Source organism: Camarhynchus parvulus, chromosome 5, assembly GCF_901933205.1.
Source record: "Camarhynchus parvulus chromosome 5, STF_HiC, whole genome shotgun sequence".
In the NCBI taxonomy this organism is placed as follows: Eukaryota; Metazoa; Chordata; class Aves; order Passeriformes; family Thraupidae; genus Camarhynchus; species Camarhynchus parvulus.
Window position 1 is genome coordinate 34,780,949 of NC_044575.1, and position 20,195 is coordinate 34,801,143.

Genomic DNA, 20,195 nt, shown 5'->3' on the forward strand with positions numbered 1-20,195 from the left:
TGGAGTATGGCAGAATGTAAGCAAAGGGATATAAAATTATTTTTCTGCCCTGGTTGATGTGATCAGATTACAAGTATGATAAACAATTATCTGCCAAAGAATACAAGTTAGAGACAACAAAAAGTCAAAAGATTGAGAAAAAGACTGGCAAGATTTAGGAAAATACTTTAAATTAGATGGGAAAATTACAAAAATTACTAACTTAGCACCACTTTGAAAGCTTTGATGAGTTCCAAATCAAACAAACTATATAATCAAAACAGTATTTTTTTCAAATGAAAAGCAAATTCACTATTATGTAGTTTCTGAAATTCTCTTGACACCCTTGGGTATTTCAAGAATACTTGTTCAGAAAAGGTAGATGCAAAAACAGCTTTCTCTCATCTAAACACTCTAAATTAGGTGAGATACACAAACTTGTTGAACTAATTCTGGTGAGGACTAGGAGCCAGTTTAGGAAAAAACCCAGACCTGTCTGGCACAGCATGTTGATAGCAAATACATCAACAAGGAATTTACTCCCCAATGGTCAGATTTGCTCAAATCTGAACAGAGACTAGACCAACACAAACAATTAGGAGAAAGTGACCAGGATCAGTTGCTTCTGTTAAACCCAAATATCTGCCAAAAAAAAGGGTTTCTGACAGAATATAATGCATTTGCACCATGGAAACTGTTGGGTGTTAGGTCAGTCAAACTGGGGAAAATATTTCTTAGCCTCTAGGAAATTCTTCTGTATGGCAGCTGTCAGATAAATCTTTACAGAAAACTGTTTAATATTAGCAGAGTCAGTCACCTGGGTTATCTCAGGCAAGAGAAACACACCAGGAAGCCAACACACAGCTCCTGTTTTTGCCAACATCTATCCTAGTAATGAGGATGTACCAGTATTTTAAAAAGACTTGCTATTGTTAAGGTGTAATAGTATTTCTATAACCAGAAAACTCCAGCAGAGGGAATCCAGAGGGAATTCTCAGGCTACCAGCCAGTCCACCAAAAGCACAGGGCACATAAGACAGAGCCATGATTCAGACTCCAACACAGCACCAGGGCATGCAGAGCAGCTGCAGACCCTTTCAAGAGCTTCTTCTTTTAAGCCCCTGCCCCCAGCTGCCCACAAATGGAAAAAACAGATACCCACCCATTTCAAAGTACAAAAGAGCAACTAGAAAGACACCTAAAACAATAGAAAAAAGGTGCTTAACAAAGGCAATGAGGCCAGTCACCACAAAGTCACTGAAGAATATCATCACCTTGGGCAGCGCTCCTATCATAAAGGAAAACCACATCTCCTTGGACAGCTGCTGTGCATGAGCAAAGCCCCAGTAGCCATCAGGCATGGTCTGAGAAGTGCCCAGATGGTCACACCAGGCACAGCAGGATCAATGACAGCTTCCCAACAGCCGCAAGGCAAGCCAAAGTGAGATGGAGACAAGCCTCAGGGGACACCTCAAGGATATGTGACCAACAGTGGACAAATGAGCAGCTCTCTCTCTGCCAACACCATGATGTCTGAAGGCACAGAGGGCAAACCTCTCCTGCCCTGCCTCCCCCCAGCTTGCTGAGGGACTCCTGCAGCCCTGCTCTGTGCCCAGCCAGAAGTGGCCATCACAGCCTGGCTGGCCCCAGCAGCTCCCTCCACCCACAGCAGGTGGGCCACAAGACTGCACCGAGCTTATAAAGTCATCCTCCCAGCTCCAGTCAGCTGGAACACAACATGACCTTCCAGGAGAAGGAGGTAAGAGGGAGGACTAAAAAGAAAGGCTGCTGTTTTACATTATCAACTCAAAGTTTGTTTCTATACTAAAAATTAAAAACAAACCAATACATTTTTATAACATTTTAAAGTTGTTGTAGCTTGAACTATTTATTTTTTAAAATCTGTTACTAATTTAATCTGCATAAGACTCAAGGGTGTACATTCTCAAAGTACCAACAGAGAAAGTATGAAAATGGAACATTCTTAAACTCATCTCAGAAGTAGCATTTCAAAACAATTCTGAAGCTGTCTGCTTTTGTTAATTCTTTTTTAAAAAAGTTCTTAGACGCAGAACATAAATACACGTGTGTGTGTATGTATATATAGATGTATACACACACTCATTCATGCACTATAATGACAAACTGAGTGATGTGCTCAACACATCTGAAGGATGGGATACCAACCAGAGGGACCTGGACAAGCTCAAGAAGTGGGCCCATGGGAACCTCCTGAGGTTTAACTAAAGACCAGGTGCTGGTGCTACACCTGGATTGGGACAAGCCCCAGTACCAGCACAGGCTGGGGATGAACAGCCCCAGAGCAGCCCTGCCCAGAAGGACTTGGGGGTGCTGCTGCCTGAGAGGCTGCACATGAGCCAGCTATGGGCACTGCCAGCCCAGAGAGCCAAACGTGTCCTGGGCTGCAGCCAGAGCAGCGTGGGCAGCAGGGCCAGGGAGGGGATTCTGCCCCTCTGCTCTGCTCTGCTGAGAGCCCACTGCAGGGCTGCATCAGCTCTGGGTGCCAGCACAGGAAGGACTTGGAGCTGCTGGAGTGAGTCCAGAGGAGGGCCACAAGATGATCAAAGGGATGGAGCATGTCTCAGTGTTGGGACTTGCCAACCTAGAGAGGAGCAGGCTTTGGGCTGACCTAATGATGGCCTTCCAGTAGCTGAAGGGAGCCTGTAAGAAAGCCAGAGAGGGACTTTTTACAAGACAGGACAAGGGGAAACTGCTTCAAACTTCAAACAGAACAGGTTAAATTGGATACTAGAAAATAATTTTTTACTGTGAGGGTTGTGGCTCACTGGCACATAGGTTATCCAGAGAAGGTGCGGATGCCCCATCCCTGGAAGTGCTGAAAGCCAGGCTGGATGGGGCAATTAAAAATCTGTTTAGTGGAAGCTGCCCCTGTCCATGGTGATTTTCAATGTCCCTTCCATCCCAGGCCTTTCTATGAGTCTATGAAACCAAACAGAACAAAAATGCAAGGAGTCAGCACTGTGTGAGCAAGGGGCTTTCCACTGATGTGAGATGGGAAGTGCTGGAGCAAAGTGTAATCAGTTTCAAAGTAAATTAAAGCACATAATAAGAAGGGCATGCCTGGACAGAGTGTGCTATCAGTTTCAAAATAAATTAGCATACAATATGTGAAATGCATTGCTACTGATAGTGTAACTTCAAGCCCAGTTTTTCCACTTGGAAAACCTACCAATTTTCTCCTGGTAAATAAATTTGTCCTTAGTATTTCTAAATTACAGAAGATTCTTAACCAGGGCTTGTTAATTCTTTTTCATGTGAATTCACTATTTATGTGGACAGCATACTACTGTTTATGCTGGATTGGACTACAGTCACCACGTCTGCTTAAAACTGTTCCCACAATAAAAAGCAAGATGGAGACTAAGTCTGTTAACAGAGACTTATCAATCACACCCTAAATGCTACAGGTATTATAAAACACATTCAGATATCTTTCCATCTGGGTTCTGAGGACCAGTCTTGTGGGTCTCACAAAAGGGAAGTAAATCCTTGCATAAGCTGAGGTGGTTTTGCTAAATAAAACCATTTCTTTGAGCACTATCATCTTACCCATCACCAGTACTATAGCTCTTCCATTCTAAAAAACTGAAACCCAACAAATAAAGGTTTCAGCATGTTACACCCCACGACAAATAAACAAAGAGGTATTAGAAATTATTGGTAATATTCAATAACTGATGCCTCACTACAGCACTTCATCCACTATGCATTAGTGAACTAAGATGATCATTAAGATTTCAATTAAGGAAAATAAGCAAGTATTTCAGCTTTTATAATTTCAATTTTAATACAATTAAAAAAAAGGGAAATGTTATGCATGGTAATGTTTATTAAACAATCACATTTTATTTAAGCATTAAAATGCAGCAGTCTGGAAAAGCTGCCAGAAACAACGTTTGGCTTCAGAAAAGGCGATTATTAAACTACTTCCAATAAAATTCAAATACTCTCTTGTCTGTTGATTAGTTGAATACTTTAGAGACTGGAAAGAACAAAAAGTGCAAATCAGCTGAATGTTACTTTCAAAAGTTAAGTCTTAGTGTCCTACAAGCAATTACTGGAAGGTCTCACCTCAATCTTCATGATAAAGGACAAAATTCTCCAATTCCTACACAATTATAATTTACTGTAACATTTCAAGCAATGCAACATTATTACTAAAACAAAATTAATTCCAAAATATAACTGCCTGTCATGAGCACCTCTTTCCTTTTTTTTTTTTTTTTTTTTTTTTTTGGTTCTAATTTGCTTGACATGAGATGGCATGAAATACATTCTTACTGGAAAACTGGAAACTTACATGGAACAACGCAGTTAAACCACTTATAGGAACATGTTCTAGCTTTAGTTAACTTATATCTAAACATACTACTTTACACAAAAATATTCATATTGTGGTATTCTGTTTCTGCTGATATACTTTGAGCAAAGTGACTCATCACAGAATAGGTAAATGTTGACCTTCAGTTTAGTTTTTTGTTCATCAACTTTACAGGAGGACTTGGAAAGAAATGGACAGAGGTAAGATATATAGGCAAATTTTAGGCATTTAGAAATTAGGTTGTTTTTTTGTTTTTTTTTTTTAATTCAACACAACTATTCAGTGGCAGTTTGAAATAAAAACAGAGTACCTTTCTGGCTCCTACATCACTTCAGATTCACTTCATATGCAAAGATAATGAAAAAACACTTAGATTATCACCTTAGAAGGGCTGTAAGAATACATCAGCACTTTTCAATTTGTTCTTGTAAAAATTTTCTAAACATTGTGGAAACATGTTCTTATATGTGGGTACTGCTGCTTGAAACTGAACAGTTGCTCAACATCCAGACAACTATTACAATCTTGCAAAAGCAAAGCAGCTTATAAGCGTAATAAACAAATGGTCATTTTGCTAAAATTGAGACCTAATTTAGTAATTTGCAGAATGACTTTCAAACTGTGCAACACAAAATAATGTAGCCAACAGTAACATACAGGTACACCATTTAATATTTATTATATGCATTTTATATACATTATTTTTCAACAGCTGTACTTTTGCTATGCAGTACAATCTTAAAAATTTGCTGATTCATAGTTTGTAAAACAGAAACCTTACAAAACTCATCAAAACTCGCAAACTGATCAGAAAAGTTTTGTGGAAGACTAGAAAAAATACTTTTTTGTATTAATCATGCATTACACAAACAAAATTTTTAGTTACACCATAAACTGAAGCACGTCTGAAAAATAAAATAAAAGCAGGGAGTAACTAGTCAAAACACAGCAGATTTATGAATCTTGAATTAACTACTTTTGTATTCTATTTGAAATGCAAATAAAAATAATTTTCACTCCAAAGGTTCTGAAACAAGATTGTTTTTTTTGAATCAACTCCACTCCAGGTACTTTTAACCAGAGGAAAAAGAATTTCTTGGTTTGCAACTTTAGAATTATCAAATGTCCCATTTTCTCATCTATTTTAGACTGTTCAAAGAGTGCCATAACAGATATACAGGGCCCTTTAACACACTACATAAAAGGATATAAAGACCAACAAAAAGTGAAATAAATAACAATAGGCCATTAGCAAGATGGGTAATCCTTGATAAATAAACTCGTAAATACAGTAAGATGTACAAAATATCACATAGTGATAGGATGCCAAGATTAATTTTTTTTAAGAGTTCATTTAGGGGTGTTAACCCCTCTGTGTTTCATTTGAACACATTTTACAGTCCTTTATTTATGAAGACAGTTATGCGATGATGATGAATTAGCATCCTTAAGCAAGGACTTAGCTGAGCTGTATTAGGCAAAAGAAGGGAAGATTGTGGTTACACGGCAGCGGGTCAGTGAGATCTCTGTGTTTTAGGGTTCTATAATGCAGAAAAACATTATCAATACAATCTTGAGCACTGTTGTGACAGGCTAAATATATAAAAAGACTTATAAAAACTAGAATTTTATCCAAACATTTTGTGCAACTAATGCTAAAATATTTTAAGTTAAATTTCCTTTTCTTTAAAGCAAAATAAAAGTTTAAAAGGGGAATCTGTGGCATTCAACTGATAAACAGAAGATTACTAAGAGATGAAAAGAAAGCTACTCTTGGAGCTCACTTTCCCCCACAAGAGCACCACATTCCTAACCCTAAGGCAGCACACAGAGTCCAAAATAAAAGTCTTTTGTAAGATCAGACTCCACGTTTGCTTAAAGACACCTAAAGAACAGACATACGCTCAGTTCATATCCAGTCAAGGCTACAAATACTGGTTTTCTTTTTTGTATTTGTCCCCACCCCCCCAAATACAGTAATTACAGTTAAATGAATGAGCCTGACATTGTTCAGGATGTGGTGACTTTTCACCAACTTCTACCTGCCCCACTTAAGAGCCTTCACCCAGGCAGATCAGATGTAGTGTCTTATTGGTAACCTTATAATTGATGGCAGTGACGCATTCCCTCTTTTTTGTCCAAACAGACCTGCTGTTATGATGCAGGTTTGTTCTGCTATGTCACACAAACACTTTGGCAAGGGCATCAGCTCCTGCACTGGCAATATATGCTTTTGATGGATGAAATGCTACATCATAAATTGATTCATCCAGCTTTTTCCTATGAGCAGTTATTTCTTGCACACATGTCTTGCTGTCCAAATTCCACAACCTAATGGAACAATCATGGCCTGTTTAGGAAATAAAGAAAGGAAAAATAAAAGATATATTTGTCAGAAATTTAGTGCATCATAAATGCATAATTTATATAGAACATGTAGGATGTGAAAAAAAAAAACCCTTACTTCCAGACATTAAATAGATTCCATTAGGATCTACAGCTAGGCTTGTGACAGCATCCAAGTGAGCAACCATAGAATGGATCATTTTACCTAAAAGAAAAATAAACAGTGAATTTCCTGTGAAGTACTGTTTATTTAAAAATCATCAACCCATTCCCCTTAAACACAATATAAGACAACATGCTTATTTAGATTCCAGTAATATTTGAATAGTTCTATTCCATTAGAAATTACAAAGTTTCAACTGCAGACTCTTGTATAAACATAACGGCAAATGACACACAACTCTCAAAAAGGTATTCCCATTGTAAACAATCTTTATCCAATTGGTATCTTTATTGCCAGCAACGACAGTGAAGGCCTAAAAAGACTAGGTGAGAACCTTTGTCTCTTAAATGTCCTAATAACTGCCCCAGTAGGAGAGTGTTGATGAAGCTTTGTAAAATGAGACTTATCCGTGGGTCCATCTATCTCTGTCATTGCTAGGAGAGAAAAATAAGGCAACTATAGGTGATACTTGCCCAAAATACTCTCCAGCTTCTAACAATTAACTGTTTGGTTATGTCACAAGCCAGAACAGTTAACTCTGCATTCAAGTACTCTTAATTTCTTTAAGTTGACCTCTGTTCCTGGACTCCTAATAACATCTTTTAGCACCTCATGATGCTTTTTGGAAGGAGTTCCAGAATGTTTAACTGCATAGAAGGATCACTGCCTCTCTCCTGTTTTGAGTCTGCCACCTGTTGGGGATTAGCAACTGAACATCAGTTCATGTGTTGAAAAAGAGCAAATAAATCTCTGTAAGACCATGACCAACATGAAGAATGTAAATCAGCTTTGTTCAGTTGCTCCTCATCCTGAAGAATCTCAGACTATTCAGTTTCTAAGATTCTTCCTGAAGAAGCTAAAAGCTACTGAAAATCTTTGATCATCTTTCTAACCATTCTCTGAAACATATTAATTTGGCTATATCCCCTTTGAGGTAAGGGAGACTTCATTCAAAGTATTCATGTAAAGGTATTAAAATGTTCCCTTTTGCCTTTTATTCCTTTCCCTCCTAATACACATTTTGCTATTCTGACTGCTAAGCAACAAACTAGTATTTTTATCTAACCTCTTATTATAACTCCGAGGTTTTACTTTGAATAAGAACAGTTAGCCCAGTGATTATTATTTTATGTTACAATGTTTATTTTTCCTTTACATGTATAATTTCAAATTCATCCACATGGAATTTAATTTGCCTGCTCTTATGTCTTTTAAGATCTCCAGTTCTTCCTCGTCAGCCTTCATGTTTAATAACCTGAATTAATGAATGTCGGTTAACTGCCAATATACTGTTCCCTGTTCAGATGACTCACTATGTTGAAATATTGCTGATTCCTCCAGACCCACAGATACTTTATTCCACAAAAAGACCATTTGCTTCTACCCTCTGTTTCCTGTCTTTGACCCAATTATTTCTTACTGCAGATTTTTTTTCCTTATTCTTTGTTTCTTTGAAGTAGTAAATCTTAATTTCAGCAACAACAATGTAATGCATTTAATGACCACAGTTCAAATACATAGGTTCATGGCAGGTGCAAAGTGGAAAAAATGTCCAGCTTTTTTGCTTTAGAAAACAAAAACCCCAGGAACCTACTGGGGTGCACCATCCCCTATTGGGACCAAACCAAACACACTTCAAATGGGTGTTTTGCACATGCTTACTTAAAGTGAGCTTGATTTTTTTTCCTTCCAACTTTGATAGGTAACATGTAGGAAGTGACAGGTAATTTCACAAATAGAAAGTTTACATTTGTTCTTACAATTATTTTAATGTTTTTGTCACAACAGACAGTGCAGTTTTCTCCTATAGCCTTCCTTACCCTCCTTCTTCCAGATCCTTTTCTGTTCTATAAACCTTATCAATAACTTAAGTATAACACAGGATTTCATTACCACAATGAATTAAGGGTTACTTCTTGCCCTAATAGGTACTAAGTGATTTTTTTTACTACTAAGAGTTGAAAAACATAACTGACATATGCTTAGAGTTAAAAGCATGGAAATGAAAGCAGACATACTCTGTAAATCAGGAAAGCTCTAAATTAAAGACCACTTTCTTGTCCCTCACAACTATCTCTGTCTGTTTTGAGTGTTTTCTGACTTCTGAAGTCACAATTGCAACAGGTATCACTATTTCACAGAGAAGGTACTGAAAAGTTTTAATCTTAGAAATACCAAAAGTTCTGTTTTATATAAGACTAAATCAGTAGTAAGTTTTCTACAAATGGATTCTCCCTATGTCATCCAGATTTCTTTAAACATATTCATATACACAAATTAGGTTCTTGTTATCCTTACCCGTTTTGTTGTCAAAAAATTTGATGTGTCTATCTTCATGTGCTGTAATAGTTACAGGAAGTGTGGGATGACTTACTACCTTGTTAATATGATTATTTGATTGTACACCTGAAAATAAAATAAAAAGAATATTAATCTGCCTTAAAGAAAATGTAAAGTTAAAATGACAGTGTTTTAGCATTACATTTTAGATTACCATATTCTTTAACATTATGTAAGTAATATCTTAGGACCAATGATCTCCTAAGAAATAAAGCTTCTTGCTTCACAGGATGGGGCAAAGTGAGGTGGACTCTACCCATGGTACTGTAAGGTTAAAGCTTACAAGTAGTTTACACCCATGAAAGATTACTGAGAGATAAAACCCAGCAAGTACTGCAGGGCAGCACTAGCCAAGTAGAAACAAACTGTAGCATGAGTAATGTATGTTTAGCACACAGCTCTTACACCTCTGCATCAAAAAATATTTAGTTTGTGGGGGGAAGACAGAAGCATGAGGGTGGTTTGGGTTGGAAGGGACACCTTCTACTAGACCAGAGAATCCAAGTAACTGAAGTCAACCTAACCCTCTTAGATTCTGTCAGATACATTTGTGACTTCAACTTAAACAATAAATGGTTTAAAATCTCTACAGGATACTCTTCTTAAAAAACTATCTTGGTATTTTAATTTCTGTGCTTAATTTTTCTTGAATCCATTTAAAAGTCTCTCTTCAAACTAGAAAGGTGTTTCTCCAAATTCTGATGTTCCTTCTCACTTCAATGTCTGGCTTTGCAGAAGGCATCTATAAGATAGCTTTTACACAATTTTGTAACCTGTGTTGAAGTCTGTAAGTTTAATTATTAAAGTAAACTACACTACTTAGAGGGGAGAAGCAGATCCTCTCCTTGCACTATTCTTTTAAATCACATTTTCTAGAAAGGAATGAGCAGAAACTGGAGGTTTTCCTTACGAATTGCTTGAGGAGCATCACAAAAAGAAGCCTCCTCCATGTAGTGGAGTTTCATCAAACACATGCAATTCATTCTTGATGAGCTACCTCTCTGTAACACTTTATTTGCAGCAACAGGATTTCTACAAAGTTCCACCAGAAAGTGTGTTTAATCCCAACCTGTGCAGAATTCTACACTGAATTAAATATTCTGTTTAATTCACCTATTATTCACCTACTTGTCTTGATATCCTCCATGTCAAGCCTATATAATGAAAACTGTGGTTTCATATACAAATCAGAAAACTGAATCTTAAGAAATCTTACAGAAAAGTAACTGTTGCTTTCACTACCCCTACTTTCAAATCCTGCTAACAGAATCATAAAATGGCTTGAGTGGAAGGGACCTTTAACATAACCTAGTTCCAATCCTTCCTGCCACAGGCAGGTCCACCATCCACTAAACCTGGCTGTTTTAAGCCACATTCAGCCTCACCTAGAACATTTCCCAGGGATGAAGGATCCCAAATTTCTCTGAGCTACCTGTGCCAGCGTCTCACCACTCTCACAGTAAAGAACTTCTTCCTAATATCTAATCTAAACCTACCCTCTCTCAGTTTGATGCCTTCCCCCCTTGTCACCACATGCCCTTGTACAAACAAGCTCCTCTCCAAGTTTCTTGTAGGCTCCTTTACGTATAGGAAGATCACAGTAATCTCTCCCAAGAACCCTCTCCAGACTGAACAACCCCAACCCTTTCAGCCTGTGTTCACAGGAGAGGTGCTCCAGCTCTGGGATCATCTTCACACCCTTGCTCTGGACTCACAGTCTAACAGGTCAGTGTCCTTATGCTGGGGCCCCAGAGATGGAGGCAGCACTCCAGGCAGGGTTGCACAAGAGCAGACTAGAGGAGTTAGAACACCTTTTCACAGTGTTTGTTCCAAGCATCTAATAATCCCTCAAACTCAATGATGCAGCAGAGGAGTAAAACCTTTTCATTTACTACACCATACAATGAGGTACCATAATAATGCAACAGGTACCTCATCCAAGATGGGTATTTATTACAGAAGAGCTCTACTTACCAGATTCTACTTGTGATGAAAACATTACCACTGACTGGGATGTTTCTAAATCATAGATGACTGTGCCGCCAGTGTTAAAAGATGCCACCATATGAGCAGGGTCACAACCTATAAAGTCGACTGATGTGGGTATTCCATGCTCTAGAAAGAGCAAAAAAAATCTTTAGAAAGAACAAAACGCTTTTAAAATTCCTGACAATGTAAGCATTTAAGGTCATACTTAAAGAAGATATTTGCTCTTTTCTTTAAAGTAATGCTACAGCACCATGATTATTTTACAAGTTATTCTTTTAGCTATGTTACCTAGTTTGGATAAATGGAGACAATGAGCCAGGATGCATCATCAGCTGCCTCATAACCAATTTTCAAAACCACTGCAGAAAGTTACCTTTCTCTCCATTGTAAGTGCAAATACAGGGATTTTTTTCCGGTGGGTTCCATAACCTAATAGTGCCATCTGCTGAACAAGAGAGTAAGTGATTCTTTACACCACTGTAAGCAAGACCCCAGACTGCATCTGTGTGAGCAATTAATGTGCCAGCTAGAACGTTTGGCTCTGGAAAAAAAAAGTTGAGAAAGGAAACCATTTTAGTGAAGAAGCATTCATTATTTCTTGTAACTCAACATAGATTAAATTCCACATAAACCAGCTGAACGTTCCCCCTGCCCTTCCTCTTTAAGCAACAGCTAGAATATTGCACAAGTCATTTTGCACAACCATTGCCATCTTTCTCCAAAAACCAACCAACCAACCAGGAAAACAAACAAACTCAAACCAAAAAACCCTACCAAACCAAACCAGTCAACAACAACAACAAAAAAAAAACAAACCCACAAACAACTAAACTGTGTCACTTTTCCCCGAATTATTCACTCTTGTTACCACCTCCTCTCTTATTTCTTCCTTTCAAATTCAACACCTTAAGGATGCTTGATCACAGCCCTTCCTTTGTACAAGGTGCAGAAAATCAGCTTTCCACTTTAACACTGGATGCTTACTTGATGCAGTGTTTATTCAGCATACTCGGCTGACACATAGGTATGGTCTAAAACTCTCAAGCACACTAATGATAAAAACAGGACTAATTTTTTCTTGTGGAGCTAGTAATCTTATTTTTGTCTCCCTGATACTTTATAGTTGCCTTTTATAGAGGGTTTTTAAATCTATGCAGAGTTTTCCAAGCAGTTATCAGCCATTTAATTTTAGAGACATCTAAAATTAAAGATATCTAAAGTTAGGGACCTGAGATGCAAGTCAGAAACATGGGACATAGAATCTGAGCACACTTATCTTGGTTTTCTGGCAAATTTCCATCAAAAGAAATGCATAATTATTGAGAACTTGTAATTCTGGTTCAAAATATTAGGCTTCTCAAAAATATAAATTATTATTATTTTTTTCTTTACTGTATAAATCTTAAGAATTGTTAAGTCTCCCCATTACTGTTCTACACAAAGTACATCATCAGTGCAAGCAGGAATAAATAACTAATGTTTGCCACACAAGTACTTGAAAACACACAGCATAGCTGAGAGATGGCAGTAATATTTCACAAAATCTCCAGAAAGCAGATTAACATCAAGTAGAAAAATAATGCTGAAGACAATGGTCAGAAGTTGTTTATCTTTTAAAAGGAACTTACCATAGGTATCATATGGATCCACACTAGGGCTAGGCATGTTCCACCACTGGATGGTTGCATCAATACCACCACTGAAACACTGTTCTCCATTGGAACTAATTGCCAACGACAATACTGGTCCACTATTGAGAGACAGAAAAAAGCTGATTGGTAACTGCCTACAGGATAGAATAGATTATTATGAATGACAATTTATTTATTAGCCATGAATAATATCAAACACTCACATGTGGGCCCTAAATGTGTAGATGGGTTCTACATCTAAAGAGGCACTCCTGAAAGAAAAAGAACAGTTATTATGCCATGTGAAATCTCTACTGAAAAACCTGAAACTGTAAGAGTTTAATCCATTTCAAAGGCATTTAAAACACAACCGATGTTTTATAAAACCCATATACTTGCTTTTTGGCAGGAACCGTTTTCTGCAAATTCCAGAGTTTTAGAGTATGGTCCTCAGAGGCTGTAACCAGCACAGGCTCTACAGGATGAAAAGCTAATGCTCGCACTCCATCAAAATGACTGCGTAGCGTATACTTAGGGTTCCATGTCTTTCGGAAGGCATCTTTATTAGCTGGCAACTTGAAAGAGAAAAGGAAAGAAGTCATTTTACCTTGGATTTTAAAATATGGATTTTATATATATATCCCCTCGTATTTTTTTAAAACCTCCTATGCTTGATTCAGTTAATATATATTCAACCTTAAATTTGTATTTATCTATTGATTTACCTATATCCATCTACAACCCTATCTGGCCAGCTAGACAGTCTGCAAATTTTTCTGTTGTAACAGTTTCCTTTGACCCAAGCTGGAATGATATATAATGTTAAACACACAGAAAAGAAGACTTGATTTTCAGAACAGATTTTAATCCTTTTGTGCAGTGACACTAATTCTTCTTCCTTGCAGAAAGAGAAATGTTCCTTGTGTATCATGTCGTCTGCACCCAAGGAAGAGATTACAGCTGTCAAAAGCTCATTTATCACTTAAACACAATAAAAATGAGCTTGAGGTGCTTGGTGAGCGATCTTCCTTAGTTGAGTAACTTGACTAAGGTTGACAAGAAACATACATAGCTCTTGAATACTTCTACAGGTGAAGTCATGTACACAGTAATCAAAATTTCAATAGACATTTGTAATGATTTTAAACATAACATTACACAAATATTTTTAAAGTCTGTAATGGGTTTCAAATGTATCTGTGAGACAATAACTTAGCTGCTTTGTGACGCAATATACGCAAACTCTATATTTATACACTGTGAACATCCAATTCATACTTTTAACTTGTAGACTGTTAGGCTAAAATACAATAATTACAGCTGCTTAATACTCATTATTGGTAACCCAGAAGAGTTACAAGAAAAATATAAGCCCTTCTAGCAATTCCAAGAGACTAATTCACAGCTTTGAATACAACTTATATTTACGCAGCAAGCAGGCTACATCCCATCCTAAGCCTCCACCCTAAAGAAATAACTTATCCGGGTATTTCTCTTTTCCCTTAAAGGTAGTTTAGAAAACTGACTTGAATTAGATGAACAAAATAAGCAAACTAAGAATAAATGGAAACCAATTGTACCCTTTGTCTTACACAAAAGGAAGCTAATTGTATCCTTCATCTTACACACTATCTATTTCAGCATGTAATTGTTAAAGTATGTTTCTCAACTGCAGACCAGAATAGCTTGACATCTCAAATTAATTTCAGCAACACTAATAAGAAATTAAAATCTCCCATAGCTAATCAAATCTTACTACCTTTTATCTGTCAAGACTGAAAATAGTCAGATGATAGTGTAGCATATACTGTAATAACTATTTTTGGACCAAGTCTATAATCTGGTTTGAATTATCACTACTCACTCAAACCAAATTCAAATCCAACCAACAAAACAAAGAGGTTCAGACAATAAAATTTAGTGTTCTGAGTTACAGAAGTGCAGACATTTGCTTTTCCATTATGTTACTGTAAATTTCTGTCCTAAGTGCAAACTTTACCTAATTCCAATCAAGTCACAGAAGCTTGTTATACCAGACATGTAACCTGAATTTTTAGGGTTTTTAAAATGCCAACCAAGAAATACATATAATAACAAAGCATTTTGCTTGCAATCTTCCTACTTCAGAGTACACTGAATACTGCAATATTTTTACTGAGATTTAAGTTATTTAGCCCTACACTGCATATTATATACAAGCTTCATAAAAAGAATAATCTTTCGTTTTAGGAAACAGAGCAGAGTGGAATTCTGGAGTTCTGCATTAAACATAATTTGGACCAAACCGTTGATTTATTTCCCTCCCCAAATGGACAAGACAAGGGGAGAAAAGGAAAGGAAAAAAAAAGGTATTCTCCTAAAAAATAGAGTCCCTTGATATTTTAAATCCTCATTATGTAACATATTCACCCACCCAGCTAACTTATGTTCCCTCATGTACTTGCAGTGATCTGGGGCTTAGAGAAATTAGAGCTAAAAACCTGAAATAGCAATCCTTAATTTTAGCACATGAAATATCCCAGATTATGCAGGTGACTAGCAATTTTTTGGATGCAATGTGCAGCCACACAACAATATCCACCACAGTTGTGATGAGAAGCCATTTGAGAAAATCAGAACTGGATACAGTGATCCTTATTTTTCAAAACATGAAAAGAGCTGATTCTATTTTTTTTTCTTTTTTCTTAAAAGGATTGTTGCAAGGGTAATTTTGTTTTCAGCAGTACAGAGAAATCTGCTAAAATGCAAGGTATAGAATTTACACAAGTTATGAAAAGTAAGGTACATTTCCTATTTTAAGCATAGCTTTGAAGTTTTAATGTTTTTAAAATGGACTGGAACATCATGGTTCTTTTAGAAGACACCACATACACTTTATTAGAAATTTAGCTATACATAAACCAATTTTTAAAAATTCTTTTCCCTATTCATGTTTCTAATGGATCTTGATATCCTTACTGCAAGAGTAAGAGAACAACTGATACATCTTCAAAGAGGTCCTTGCAATCTCTAAGAAAAGAAGTTAACCAGTAATGTATTTCCAAAAAAACAAACAACCAAAAAACCCAACCCCACCTCAGAAAAACATAGTCAAGGACTTGGAAAAGGGATTTGATGATTACAAAGGATAAATGTGAGATTATTTCACAAAACGGGCCAGAGGAATAATGGAAAAGTGGTGAAATGGGCCAGTATATATCAATGTTCAAAGTGTGACATCTCCAAAGCTTCTCAAAACATAAGGTGTAGATGGACACACTGCCCCACTGAGTCTGGATGCTCTACTGTGTGTATTTATACACACACACTGTCAAGATAATCAAAGTCATGACAACACAGACTACTTCACTAGCTGCTCCTCCCTTTTTCCATGGACTTTAGCGGGCTTTACGAAAGACCAAGAAGGATCAAACAACCCATTCATTCTGCCTTGTAAAGCACAGGCAAACTGGACTGAAACTACACCTGAACTAAACCAACACAAACAAACAACAACTCCCTCCCACCAAAAAAGAGGCATCAGGGAATGAGGATCTTCCTTGCCCCTGCAGTCAAGAGAATCCTAACACATTGTAAAGAGACATGCATTTCCCTATGTCAAACAAGTACTTCCCAACAGCAAACAAAAATTTTATAAAACAATAACTAGTAGCTGCAGTGTCTTTTTATGCTTTAATGTTACTTTTTTTCTTGATAATTTTGTAACTTATTGGAGATTTCCAAGTTTACATGCTCTAATAAAGGAAACCTTTCAATTTTTCAGTCAGTTGTATTGCAGAAAACCCCCATTCTTTGGTGCTACGGAATCAAAAAATATACAAATGGAGGCATCTGATTTGGCAACATTATTCCCTCAGCATGCAAACAACTACATGCACTGAGGTCAATTTAAGTAACTAGATAATAAAAAAGACATGACTTGAGATGACTACTGTTTACCAGATGACTAGTCTTGGAGACAACCTGTGAACATAATCAAACACAGAAATCTTTTGAGTTATAGTTGAAATTCTTAATATTTATACTTAACTCCTATTCTGTATTCATATCCTCTCCTTTTCAAAATACAACACTCCTCAAGGAGTGACACATGAAAGCTAATGGAAGCCTGTTGTGGCTTTATTTATTAATGCACTCTAATGGCTCACAAAAGCTATCTGAAGAGCATGGACCTATTGGGAGCAAATGCATTAAGTGTTCTGGTTTGAGGTTTTTTCATTGTTCTTGTTTTACTTACACATTAACGTAGTGTCACACCTCCTTGTATGGAGATAGACTGGAAAAGGATGTGACTTCACCTAAGCTTACAAGGGCATTAGACTACAATGCCCTACAAGTACTGTTTACAGGTGCAAGGTAAGATATGGTCTTACTGTGCTGCAAATCCATAACTATGAGGGAAAAACTTCAGCAATTAAAAAACTATAATGGAATTTTTAACCTCAAGTAACATTGTGATGAAAAACTAACAGCATCTGAATTTCAGTCTCTTCAAAGTCATGACAGGTCAGTGTCATCTTAAATATTAAAAAAATTGTTGCCATCTGTGTTATGTTATACTTTGTTTTTTCTGACACATGAAGCCAGAAGCCACTGTGCATTTTTCAGCTATGCTTTAAAAGGAAGAAAATATCCTATGAGTAATGGGAAGAGAGGACTGGACAAGAAGCAGGGAAACCAAGTGACAATCATGGTCAATCACAACTCATTTTCGATGAATGGCCTAGTAAGAAAAAGTCTACTTCTATCTTTTGTCTCCTGTATACACCAGATATTAGAGCACGAAATAGTTGAAAATAAAGAGCCTCAGGAGTTTAGGGGTTTCAGTGAAAAAATATTGAAAATTCAACTACATTGAAAAAGTAAGATCAACTTCACCTACAGGATGATTAACACCTTCCAACCTTCAACAAATGTGTGCTTCTGCTGCAAATTTCTTATTAGCTCAGGCAGCACTTCATATTTGTGTGTTTATCAGCTATTCTCTCCTTTAAGTTCCCCAAGAGCAAAGGTAACCTCTATTCTGCATCACTCTTCACACCACAAAAACTGTTTTGTCAAGTTTGTCACAAGTAGCACAGACTCTCATGTAACAGTTCTGTTAGTTGGTATATTAATTGCAATGCTTTCTGACCTTAGCCCTGGCTTGCCACTAAATATCCCTCCATCTCGGAATAAGCAAAATGGCTACACACTGTTTTATAAAGAATTTGTAGTTCACAAAAGACAGCAATACAAAGCTGCACTCTGCAGTCAAGCCAATACAAGACTTTTTAAACACAATACTTCATACAAAACTTACCTGAACACTTCCCTAACCAGCCATCCTATGTTACTGGCCAATGAAAAATTTGTTCAACACTATTGGTAGAAGCTGAACGAATATGGTCAAAGGAATGTCAGAACACTCTGGATTACAATAGAAATACCCCCTAACAGCTTACATCTGAAATATACTACTATATATACAGTCTATGCTGTTAACACTACTTACTCATCAGAAGGACAGCAAATAAATGAGTTAATATCAATAGTTGTGTTTCATGCCATGCCTACTCAACACTCCATTTCAATGTCTAACTGTAATTTTAAGACATTAATATGTATTTTAGGTCATAACACATTCCCCCTCCCAGCGACAAAATCTGAATTAAATTACTAATGTAGAAAAAACCCCAGTCATCTCACTTAATTCTAGTAACCCAAATTACTTAGCTCATTTGCAAGGTGCTCTTCCATTCCAAGTAACAGCTTTTACTAAAAAAGTGCATCAGTAATGTTCAGGATTGAGGAGAAGGGACCCAACTACTACTGGTTAAACTGTATAAAGAATTTTAAAATAAAATTGCACTTACATCATAACTATAGTCTGCATCATTTGTTACTGTCAAGTCTGCAAGGTCTCCAAGGCCCAGTACACTTAACAACACATCATCAGAACCCATAATAAATGACTTGCCTCCTCCAGGTGGAAACGTTATTGGCTCAGCTACAAAGAACAAAACAGTTTCTTTAAGTCTCAATAGAGTAATTCAAACTGATGAAAAGCTGCATTATTCATCACTTAACAGCAAAGCAGAGTTTAAAACTGAACTTGTATGTACTACACACAGCCCCAACTAAAAAAAAAAACCAAGAGCATGAGGACACACACACATGTGCAAACACACACACATTATATACACAACTCTTGTACCATGCTTCATCATTTGATTTCAACTTACTTACAGAGGTGTTGATACTGACAAGTGACTTGACTGACATTACTTTACACTGCAATACCAAATGTACATTCCAGGTTTCCAAATTCTCAGCTGAGTTTTTCATTCAATACACCATGTCTCCTGCCTTCTAGCCACTTGCAAATATGTCTTTGTGTTTTACACTAGTTAACTATTTCTACTTGTACACTAAATATTTTTTAATCACTCAAGCAAAAGACTCCTGCAAAACATCTCTTCCGCTTTGAGTTTTCTCAGGCAACTGAAAAAATGAAGCATCTATTATTTATTCATTTCCTCTCTTAGTTTCTCAGCATCATTTTGGATTCTAATTTTAAAGTACACTCAACTGACGCTCATGTTGTCTAGCTGTGCCTACTTCAAATTAAAATTTAACATTTCTGCTAATTATCATTTAAAATGAATAAAAGTTATATATAACCATTCACTATGAATTTGCATCTGAATAATAAAGTTTAAAATATTCACCCATATTTATTACCCTCTTCAATGATTTTGCAAATCTCCATTAACCCACAAATACCAATTTTGCAATAAGGAATAGGAATGAAGGCTTAAACATTGTAATGCTTCAGCACATTTTAGAAGCTACTTTTACTTTTCCGTTTTCTTTTCCACTTAGAAATAGCCACACTTCTTAAGCAGAGTATGTGAAATTAAGGTCTGTGTGAACTTCAGCTAAGTATAACTATCTGCAAAATATGTTAAATTATATCTGACATCTTGAAAACTTAAACTTGCTTGACTTTTGAATCTCACTGATCTGGCAGAGAGAATTATGGCCTCACTTTAACGCCACTCCTTATTTCTTATCCTCCTAGAAAACCCTTCAATCTTAGAGAAAACAGTTTCCAGTTTCCTGGGATTTTGTCTTCCAGAAGCAGTTCCAAACAAGAGGACTAATAATTAACACATTCCTGTTTAGAACACACATGTCCATTATTCCATATGACCACTATCTGAATGGTAACATAGGTCTGATCCACTCCCATGGAACGAAAGTGACTGAAACCAGGTGTACAGTTACAGATGTCTGGCACCACTGCTAGGGCTAGGCAAACAGGAGCCAGTCCAGCTAGATCAAAAGACATCACTTCCCAAGAATAAAATAGGTTTTAATGCTTCAGAACTATAGTACTATT

The 20,195-nt window shown here is 36.7% G+C and overlaps 1 protein-coding gene across 3 annotated transcripts in view; it reads right to left on the bottom strand.

Moving 5' to 3' along the window:
* Positions 1–3,789: 3,789 nt before the first annotated feature.
* STRN3 (striatin 3) overlaps positions 3,790–20,195 on the bottom strand; it is a 60,750-nt gene continuing 44,344 nt past the window's right edge. For all 3 annotated transcript variants that reach the window (XM_030948959.1, XM_030948958.1, XM_030948957.1), the window contains 9 exons: positions 18,667–18,800; positions 13,211–13,386; positions 13,036–13,083; positions 12,809–12,930; positions 11,554–11,721; positions 11,166–11,306; positions 9,150–9,257; positions 6,807–6,893; positions 3,790–6,692 (listed from right to left, as the gene is read on the bottom strand). In XM_030948959.1, the coding sequence (XP_030804819.1) occupies positions 6,523–6,692; positions 6,807–6,893; positions 9,150–9,257; positions 11,166–11,306; positions 11,554–11,721; positions 12,809–12,930; positions 13,036–13,083; positions 13,211–13,386; positions 18,667–18,800 (1,154 nt within the window). In that variant the 3' untranslated portion in view covers positions 3,790–6,522. The remainder of the gene's footprint in view (positions 6,693–6,806; positions 6,894–9,149; positions 9,258–11,165; positions 11,307–11,553; positions 11,722–12,808; positions 12,931–13,035; positions 13,084–13,210; positions 13,387–18,666; positions 18,801–20,195) is intronic.